General features: G+C 32.7%; 1 protein-coding gene across 2 annotated transcripts; it reads right to left on the bottom strand.

The window, feature by feature from the left end:
* Positions 1–457: 457 nt before the first annotated feature.
* Positions 458–3,096, bottom strand: LOC110736288 (protein LATERAL ROOT PRIMORDIUM 1-like). 2 transcript variants are annotated; one of them, XM_021916471.1, is made up of 3 exons: positions 2,083–3,096; positions 1,229–2,043; positions 783–1,129 (listed from the first exon to the last, which is right to left on the bottom strand). In XM_021916471.1, the coding sequence occupies exons 2-3, from the start codon at positions 1,992–1,994 to the stop codon at positions 783–785; spliced, it is 1,113 nt and encodes a 370-aa protein (XP_021772163.1). In that variant the 5' UTR covers positions 1,995–2,043; positions 2,083–3,096. The 2 variants fall into 2 exon arrangements, with proteins under 2 accessions (XP_021772164.1, XP_021772163.1); XM_021916472.1 differs by lacking the exon at positions 2,083–3,096 and having other exon boundaries at positions 458–1,129; positions 1,229–1,994.
* Positions 3,097–11,112: the final 8,016 nt, after the last annotated feature.

Raw genomic sequence — 11,112 nt, 5'->3', positions numbered from 1 at the left:
TCATAAAATATACTATATGATAAAATTTAATATAAGGTTCACAAAATATAACAGGAAAAAAAATACAGTATATAAAAGCATAATATAAAGAATAATAATTTCTATCCATCAGAAAATAATGCAATTGCACAGGAGTCAAAATAGTGTTATCATAAGCAAGACAAAATGTAACACACAATAAAAGGTAAGTAATGTTTCATACCATATACTATACTGTCTCCTGTGAAATGTGCAGTATTTTATTTTGGTCTGCCTGCAAAGAAAATCATTCATACCTTGCTATCTAATATTACAATGGCAGAAGTTACAGAAGCAATAAACAATTAATTTAATATGATTATATATCAAACAGTTTCCTTGCATGCCAAGTTTCTAAACTTCGATGTACATGAAGCAGAAATTAAAAAGACGCTAAACCAAGACTATTTCTTTGCGGATTAGAAAAGCTCAATCAAGATTGAAGAAAAATGAAGAGATAAAATATACTAATTAATAAGTAATTCCCCAATTGAAAACCCTATTCATTAATCAGAATAATTAGACCAATAAATAAAATAGGAAAATCAAGCTAATTATTGGGATACAAGAAGGCCGGATTAACTACTAACTACTAAGAAATATAGTAGTAATTAATCACAACATTGCTTTAAAATTTTGAATCTTTTGTAATTTCAACAACATTACAAAAGATTCAAAAGAAAATTTCATCAAATACTAAAGAGTATATATAATTTTTTTTCTTCCTATTTTGGGAAGGGTTGGGTTTTATTTTAATTTTGTTCTCAATTCATAGTGTTACCATAGCTTGAACCTCCGAGCAATCCAGCACCACCAGAAGCACCATAGACATCAGATGGATCGAGAAGCGGCGACGACGAAGAAGCCCCACCATTTCTACCAGCACTACTACTAGCAGCACCACCCAAATGTAACTCAGATAGATTAGGAAAACCATCTCTTGGTTCAACCCCTTGATCATATAGGAAGCCCTTAAAAACATGTCCACCAATTTTGACCACTGCTTGGTAAGCAAACTCATCCTCCCCGTCATCGACTGCAGTCACCCTTACGCACTTGAAAACTGCTGGGGCCTTCACTTGCCCCGGCAACGAGTCCTTGAAGCTCGCATCTACCTCACCACAACAAACAAATAAATGAATATCATATATAATTGAACCTACACTCGTACAAAACATAATTGATATGGAGTAGATAGATAGTTAGTTACCTTGGTGGCTGGAGCTAGTCTCGAAGCTACGAGGCGGGGTGTTGGAGGTGGAAGTGTGGGAGGTTGTAGCGGTATTTTGAGAGGATATAAGGCGAGGCTTTTTCGCCCCGGAGGTGGAGCCAGAAGACGCCCCTCCTCCACCTCCCACACTTCCACCACCGGTTCCGTGGGTCCCTGCTGCTCCAGGAACTCCCATCATCTGCCGCTCTCTTCGCCTAGCAGCAGGGACCCACGTGCTCTTCACGTGAGTAGAGCAATCAAAACCCCTACTCCTACAACAAGTCCTACACCTCCGATGGATGCAGTCTTTCTTAGCTTGGTTTCCGCAATCCTGACAAGTAAGGGCCCCACTTCCGCCACCGCAGCCCATTGCGGAAGAAGACGAGTGGAGTAAATTCGGGCCAGTCGGGTCGAAATTAATACTCTTCTTCGGGTAATTCGGGCTTCCTCCTCCCATTTGTTGCTGTGCTTGCCAGAGTTGGATTGCACCCGCTCTATGATTACGACTCATGAAAGAATCATTTCCATCCAAAGCATTATTATTACTACCACCCGTCTCTCCAGTGCCGGCCACGTTGAGACACGGGCCGGCGTTGAAGAGGGGAATAACGCCGACTCCCACCCCAACTCCCAAAGCGGTAGCGGCGTTATTCCCGCCATTCATCTCACCCCCATGATGATGACTGTGGTGGTGGTGGTGATCCAGCATCAAACTGGACTCGTGCTGCTGGAACGATGTCGCGGGGGCGACAACGAACATCCCCATCTCCGGAGAGATTCCGTACCTGGACGAAGCAGGCCATAAAGTGCCAGCAGCAGCAGCCGCAGACGCGGATGCTGCTGCTGGCCCAGCATTGAATCCAAGAGAAAGATCGTTACTCTTATCAGCTGCGTTGCTTGCTGATGACGCCACCCAATCCGCAAACGCTCCTGAATCCGACGCTAACCTCCTTGTAGTAGCCACCACCGCTAATCTATCTTCAACACTTTCTTCTTATATTTCTAATTTCTTTATACTTTGATGAATTCAAAACTAATTAAGAAATGGGGTAAATTTATTATGAATCAAAATAATAAATTGACTGCCAAAAAGAAAAAAAAAATAAAATAAAAATGGAGGTTGTTATTTGTTGTAGTAATCTTGAATGTTCTTCTTCTACAAAAACTGCAGAAGAGACAGAGAGAAAAAAATGTGGCAGTTTTTAAAGCAGTAAGACAGTAGAGAGCAGAAGAAGATCAGTGTGAAAATAAACAGGAACAAAGGGTAATAACCATTTTTTTTTAATCTTTTAAAAAAAAAAAAAAAAAAAAAATCTGGTGGGAGTAGTAGAATTTTACTCTTGTTCTTCTGATTTCTGAACTTTCTCTCTCTTACAATATCTCATTATATTTGCTTCTAAATTCTATCAACAACTTTTATTTTTAGAAATAAATAATTAAAAAAAAAAAAAAAAGAGTGAAGGGGTGAAAATACTGTTGTTGGTAATACTAGAAAGTGAAACGCCAATAATCAGAATTTATGGTAAATGGAAAAAGTGACAAAGTGTATTGTGTGTTTTTTTAGAGAGAGAAAGAGGGGTTTTTTATTTAATTTTGTTTTGGTTAGAGAGAGAAAGGGTATTTGTTGGTTAGCATTTGTAAGTTAGCTGGGTTCAAAAAGTCACATGACACCCTCTCTCTATATTTATCTATCTATATAAAAAAAAAAATTAAAAAAAATTCTCTCTCTAGATCTCTTTCACTCACTACTTGTACAAACTTCACTTTCTCTCTCTAGAATTTAGTTCTTCCCCTCCATCCATTGGTGGGTCCCCTTTTTGTGGGAGATTCATTTGGGCATGTGGTTTTCTTTTTATCCCCCTCAACTTGTGCAAACCATTTACAACAAGTTTAATTTTTAACTTAATCAATTAATGGATTATTTGAGTTAAATTAGGTTTTGTTTAGTTCAACTTATTTTGTTTAAATTTCTCTAAACCTCATTTATTTAAACTTATCATGTCTGAATTTATAATAGGTTGAGACAAACAGATTCTTAATTATTCTAAAAACTTATCATGCCTTAGTCCACTTGCATAAGGATGTAATTGGATTAATCTACTTTAGATCAAACTAAAAACTTGGTGGATAAAAATGATGTGAATAAATTTTCGATGGCACCATAGTGGTACCGCCTATAATTCGAGAAAAGAGAGCCAAAAAGCTAGGTGTGAAGTAGTATGAAAGGAGATAGTAGGGGTCACCCAATACAAAAACACAAAGGTAACCAAAAAGTCCATTGAATTCATATTGATGTTCAAGTCTTTAAAGTCATTCTAAAAGAGAAGTTAAGCGTGTTAATTCAAAGTAGTCCCCTTTGTTATTCCTAAGCACGTTTTTGAAGTGACTTTATATAATTTCTCTCTTTTATTACCTTATTAATATCCCCCACCAATCTGATCTTTTGTAGTCATGTTCTGGAAAATTCAGCTAGCAAATGAGAATAATATCATTCTGTTTGTAATTTGTTGTTTTTGTGACATTCTCATCACATTGCATAGTTACATATACTGCCTATCATGCTCAATATGTCCAATCATCACATATACTGCCTATCAATGCTCAATATGTCCAATCATCATGCATTGTTTAAGCTCACATCCAATCCTATAATTCTACTGATACACTAACCTAATGAATAGGAGTTCTAATTATTTGATAGTTTGAAAAAAAGTTTTATGGCCGTATTCACAGTTGTTAAGTAAGTATCTCAGTTTTTACAGTTTTTATGTATGGTAGTGTTACGATCACATATTCGAATTATAACATCGTGAATATTGGGAACAGATCAAAATTCGGTGTACCCGAACGTTCTAAGCTTAGAAGATCTTGTAATGTTAAGCTTAATGCACCAAAAGATCAGATCATATGTAACAAAAACACATCACAAGTCAAGGACAAATAGCTAGGTAGATAAACCTATACATCAATTACAAAACATTAATCAAGGGTCTATAATTAATTAGATAGGACCTATAAACATACAATAGCCCTAGAATTTACACCAAAGTGACAAAATTTAGAAAAATTGATTGGAAATAATATTCCTCAATTAGCCACTAGCTCCAAAGATGTTGCACACCATAAGTGTACCAATAAGTGAACTTGAATTTCAAGTCCACCAACCATCAACCCTAGCTATTTACAAGGCAATATCAATCCACAAATTACCTTTTTTTTGTCAATTACTAGCAATAATATTCTAACTTCCGCAGTGATTTTATTAGCATGGCTTTCCTCACCAAGTAAATATAAATTATATTTATACTCAACTGCCTCACATCATATCAATTTAAATTTTACAAATCAAGGGCGACTTTTTATACTGTACTAAATTACCACTACACTTATTTAGAGGTGATAAAAAATTCAGGTCGGATCAGACCTTAACAATTTTTAATACCTCATGTATGGCGTATTATTACTACTTAGACAATTCCCCATTTTGTTGTTTCTTTTATTCGCTTTGTAATTGTAATTCTTTTTTACCCTCTTACAATTTTGAACTTGGATTTGGTATTATTAATTCGCTGACCTAGAGTTACGAAATGTGTAATCCTCAGTTAATTTAGGTGAACTCAAGCAATTATAATTTGTTGAATACGACCTAGGTAGTATAAGCTTCATTCTGGCTGAGAGCTAGGCACTAGACCGACAAATGTACCAAATTTTTACCATCATTGACTGTAGTTTCTGTGAATATAAGATATAATTTCTCCATCATTATACCATCAAGGTAATCATTTTTTATCCAAGTATGTATGACTTCCATCATTATCAAAAATTTTGCTCATGCCTAAAGTTTGTTCTCTTCAACTGTACAAAATACAAGTTGCATCAAGCCATCAAGTAACGCGCGCCCTTTTATTTCAAGGTGCGCGCATATGATATGAGCGAGTTCTCCCTTTGTTCCATTTTTTTAAAGCAACCCATTTTTACCCGTTTAAGAATTTTGATGAAGTAAAGTATTATTATCTTAGTTCAAATTTATTTTGGTATAAATAAACATAAAAGAGAGTGTAAACATTAAAATGAGATAGATGAAATAATGCTGGGTACATCCTTGTTACTACGGTGTTTATTTTGCATATTATGTGGAAATGGAACCATAAAGACAGGAAATGAAGCCGAAATTTGATCTCGGATCACTAGTTCCATCTCGAAACCCTGTTGTTAATACTCGTCGTTGTAATAATTGTAACAGTTACATAAATAGGAGGGATTTGTTTTCCCTTTCTGTCCCCTCTTGCACATTTGTTGTTGTTACCAGTTGATCCTTAAGAGAGAATTGAAGGTTTGTCCAATAAATGCTTGGCAGCAGGATTTTCTTGTGGATGGAAGGGGTAGAAGCATTATGGCTCAGAGTAACCACCAGTCCACCACCCTTGTTATAGCAAACCTAGGGTATCTTAGGTTACCATTTTTGAACATGTAAATTATACCCCCAAACACTTGCTCTAAATGTGACTTATCATATGGTCTGTTGGTCACTACTTTAATTTAATATCATTTGATGTGAAAATTCAGCCTCTTTGTACCAATGTTATTATGTCTATTAATGATCGATAATCTCAATCTTATTAATGCATAATTCACTTTCCATTTATTGTACTCACAGCGCTCTTAGGCCTTGTTCTTTTGAGCTTCTGAGTAGAGATTATTGTAACAATTACTGTGACTCGCTTAAAATTGGAAAAAAAAAATGACTTTATAATGATTATCGAAACGAAAGATATGGAAGGATGATGATGATGATGATCCACACTCAATGAATCTTATCCGAATTTCTTTAGGTTTATCATTATCATTTCCAAACCATACATACTCCAGCCAACATGTAAGATCATGAGAGAATTGAATTGGGATTTTGTTCTTTATATTTGTCATCAAAAAGAAAGTAAAGTAAATAGTAAATGTATGTGTGATTGTGAAGCTGGATCCCCGTTTGGAGGGAAAGGAAAAAAAGAACACAGCATCTGACACAATTGACTCAAAGAGAAAAATAATGAGGAGCAAACCCACCTTTAATTTGTAATCAAACAATCAAAGCCTAAGGGGGAGTCACATCAAATGTTAAGTCAACTTGTGAAACCCCAAAAACCAAAAATATCTAAATTAATAAACATCACCTTGCAATATTGAAGATGGCATTGAGTCGTCATGGCATATTGAATACGCAAAATGTCACGTTAAGGCATGAGCACAAAATAGGCACAGTAACAACTGCGTGCAAGGCCTAAGTCACTTTTTTTTTTTGGAGAAACATGACACGACACAATCTAGCATGACAAAACATGTACTTTAATTTAAGCAAATTTCGATTTAAGCATGTAATATTGACACAACACGTAGTGAGTGGCACAACCATAGATAAGGCTTAACAAGTCCTAGAATACACAAGTTTGACTCAACCCATAACTATATATCTTTACATACCTTGCATGATCGTAATTATTACTGCCTAATATAATCCGATAGTTAACTAAGCTACACTTTTGTAATGCCTAGTCAATGCAATAACCTTAACTTTTACGGTGATTTCATCGTCATATTAGATATTTGTAACATGTTAGTCATTTAGCCTTATCCGTAATTCCGTAAACCATAAAAGGTGACTTTGATTCTACACCACAAACATTTGTTCATCACCATTCAATACTGTGTTCCCGTTGACCATCACACAGTAGAAGACTAGTAGTAGTACTATCTCCTAGCAACTCCCAATTACCAAAGAGATCAGATAAAAAGTAAGCTAAGATTCAGAAATTGTTTTCCCTTCATTTTTTTTCTTTTATATTTCTATAAAAATTTCATAATTAAGAGAGATTCTCAAATTCTGAGTCCTTTAGCTTTCAGCTTTAACATCTTTCAGCTTGCTTCATATCATCTCCTTCCCTTGAGATCTGCGTTTTTATTGCTTTTGTTTTCAGTTCTTTCTACCATCACCTAGCTTATAGCTTATAGCTTATAGCTTATAGTACTATACTACTATAGTAGTAGTTGTAAGAAATACGGAGTAGCTTATTCAGAATTCAGCTTTGGGTTTAGTGCAGTTTCTTACATGCTACTACTAAGAGTAACATTGTAGGATAACATAGAGTAGTACATTTTTAGCATAAAAGCTGGTCCATTTATGAAATTGTTTCCTAAATAGTTACGCAACTAATGTGGACAAAAACTCTATCGCATTCTTACTTAATTACTGAGTACACTCTCTTACGTCACTTTTTGATCTATTGTACATTCATAACTATAAACCGACTCTAGTTTGTTTCATTAAAGACGCGCACATAAGTAAGTTTGCGTACGAGTAGTTTTTTAGGTCCCGTTCCTTTAGGTTTATTTTGACTACGTTGAATTGAGTTGAACTAAATTGAACTGAAATGTATGTAGTGTAAAACTAAACTGAACTAAACTAAAATAAGTTAAATTGAACTGAACTTTATTGATCTAAAAATAAGTCCAAAAGAACATGGCCTTAATCGCTTAACTTTTGTACATAGACGACATTTTCCAGACTGACTCAGATTAAAAGGTACATTTTATTTATGTTCATTTATTTCAACCATCAAACATCGCTTGACGTAGGAACGACACAATATAATTAACATACCGTGTCAACAAACTTCTTAAAAATTACAAAGTATCTTACAATCTCGGTGTCCATGCTCCTCCTGTGTAAGATATTTGAATGCCTTGAATTAGGGTTTAGGTACAAATGATCACTTTTCATTCACACCAAGATAGCCAATTATAGTAACAAATGAAGTTTAAGGGATATCATTCATATCAATGATCTTTCAAAATTACGAAATACATTGTATAATTCATTCCGATCCATTTGATCTTACATACTCCTCACGCATTATGTTTTTTCAATTCACAAATTGAATTGTGGTCAATCATTTTGTATAGGCATATACAAAGGTTCTATTCTTTTGGTTTTATTTTCGGTTTAGCTCATTTAAACTCAAAAGAACACGACTAAAGTAAATTATAAGATCAAATAAAAAGAAGTTGATTTATTAATGTTTTAGTTAAACTCAGTGTATCAACTGATTCAACTCCATATCATATTTATACTCTGGTATGTTCCAAAATGTCTAATCCCCAGATGAATGAAATTGCTATGATGGATGTTATGAATTTTTTCCCATGCACATTCACAAACCACAAATTAAAATTACAAAAATAAGGTGATATTTGATTTATATAAATGTTGACGTAACACTTGTTTTTTATGACATGACATGGGAATATATATATGCGCATTGAAAATCACTTAAGTATGACAGCCAATTTAGGTCCCCACTAATTAATCATGTTATGATTATCATTTCACCACTAAATATTTGCATTAAGGTTTAAGGTTATCCAATAATCTTTATACTGATTTGTGACTAAAAAGAAAAAGTAGACACATACATGACATATTTAAGGGATTGAAATGATAGAAAATTGATGTAGACTTTACACATTTTTTTTATGTGATGAATGACACCTTAATACATTAGTTCTATTGTTATTTTTAATCAATAATATAATGTTTATGGATTGATTTCTTACTTGAACATATTTTATCTGAAATAAAATTACTGAAGTTTAAAAAAACAAACCCTATATAAGAAGCTATATACAATTTTTAAAAAAAATTACAAAGTATGAAGTATAATATTAATAAACAATTGGTGGATTGTACAATATTAGGTAATGAACTTCAATTTAGAGAAAATAAGTTTAAATTAGTCTTAAACTAAGTAAAAACTAAATAAAGCCAATTGGCATTTCTGACGTACTTAACAAATTCACAATCGTTTACAATCATAAAAAGCTCTTATTCGGATTAAGACAATGACACATCATTTGAACTTATTGCTCACTATCCTATACTTCGTATATATAATTGTATATTGAATTTAGATAGCCACTATCCAAACTTATTGAATGTTAAATATCTATCAATTTTGTATTAGATTATCCATTGAGCTTAGTACGGTTAATTAGTGGGCGGATGATGGAAAGAAATATTCTCCCTTTCTCAAAGTACAAACACTCGCATGACAAAAAATGGAAGGTAAATATAATTGTTTGTGGATTAATTTGTATGGAGACCCTCACCCTATAACCTACATACCTAACCTAAAACCCTAACCCTAACCCTAACCCTAGCTAGCTAGCTTGCTAAATTCGAGCTAACGGTTAGGGCACTATAGCTTATACAAAGTACAAGTACTTTAATTGTATTTTACTTGTATATTTGATGTAATGGTCATATTTGTATTAATTCTTTTGTATTCTTTTTTCATCAAAAATAGGGAACATAATTCTGACATAAATTATATGTATAAGTTAATTCTATAGCCTAAAGTATGCAAATTTTTATTCCCATATGGAGTATATGGTTTAATTACTATAGTGGAATTTTGTGTCACTATGACTTTCTGTGCTAGTTTAGGTTGACACTTACTAGCAACATTGGTTATTTGTTTGTTGGTTTTTGCTTAATTAGTTGCTTTCTCTTTAAATTTAATCTTACAAGGTATTTGTGAATAAACACTTGTGTATGCTATACATTCTCTCTTTAACTTGGATCAACAATGATCGTATAAATTTGATACGCCGATTATAAGCATTATCTCCATTTCAAGTTAATTAAATGCAATAGTTTGGTTAGTAAATGTATAACAAATTTTGATTATTAATATCTTTAGTTATCTAATAATAGTAAAAAATTGCAGTATGTATATAAAGTTGTTTTTTGTTGAAAATTAATATTGATATAAATCTAGAAATCTTATTTACTTAAAAGTTTGTTTATATATGTTAGTAAAAAAATTACATTTATATTAGTAATAAAATAGTACAAGAATCAACTGTTGCAATTAATTTAAAACGAACAAATATATTATAGGGACATGAGAAGCTAAGATGTTCATATGGCTTCGAAATAGTAAGCATCCTCGTAAGGGGAATAACACTCGTTTTTTATTTTAGTAATTTTTTTGCATAGACAGCAATATCTTTGCACATTGTTTAAATAAGTTAGCTTAACTTTTAGGGAGGACAATTGAAGGAATTGAAATAAAATTAAAAACAAAGGTAAAGATTCATATCTTTTGGAAAATATATAGATGTATTCACATCTTTTTTTGTTTTCTGCTCCCTATCTCTAATTATTAATATCATTTGTACTCCTTAAGTTGGATGACTAGATCGAACATCATTGAGCAGCAAACGAGGGACCTAAACATCTTTTTTTTTTTCTTTTTTTTTTTTTTTCTTTTTTTTTTTTTTTTTAAAATATCATTCCTTTGGAAAAAAAACAAAAAAAAAAAACCATGTTTAATTGCTTTGTGAATTTGTAATCAGTAATAATCATATACGAAGTATATTGTAAGAGATTAGTAAGCTAGAGTTTTAGCTTAATTATTATCTAGTAACATTCAATTATATCAATCAATATACGAAGTAATACAGCCGGAAAAAAAAAAATAAAGGGTTGAATACTTGAATATGAAAGACATTGTTAGACAATACGATCTATGTTGCCGAAATACCATTTAAGCAATACATGCATCTGTTAGGATAAGTGAACGTAATTGTATGTATATATCACACTTAGTATAATATTTGTTTAATTAGTACTCCGTAACATTAATATAGAATAATATAACTCGGTTGAATTGATTGAAATTTAAGAAAATTACATTATATGTTCGGTTAATGATGACTTAATTAGTTGACTTTTTCATTATATGTTGGTTTTTCTATATCTTTTACGTATTATTTGCTCCTAGAGTCCTAGTTACTTGTGTTTCATTTTTAACTAGCTACCATATTAAAGA

This window comes from Chenopodium quinoa, unplaced genomic scaffold (assembly GCF_001683475.1).
Source record: "Chenopodium quinoa cultivar QQ74 unplaced genomic scaffold, ASM168347v1, whole genome shotgun sequence".
Taxonomy (NCBI): Eukaryota; Viridiplantae; Streptophyta; class Magnoliopsida; order Caryophyllales; family Amaranthaceae; genus Chenopodium; species Chenopodium quinoa.
Note: the sequence above shows the minus strand (reverse complement) of the source record. Positions and strands in the feature narration are given on the sequence as shown.

Excerpts from the sequence above, each read along its gene's own strand:
- LOC110736288 (XM_021916471.1), bottom strand. The coding sequence starts at position 1,994 with ATGGGGATGTTCGTTGTCGCCCCCGCGACATCGTTCCAGCAGCACGAG. Across the intron at positions 1,130-1,228 it reads GACTAGCTCCAGCCACCAAG|ATGCGAGCTTCAAGGACTCG; the intron begins GTAACTAACTAT and ends GTGGTGAGGTAG.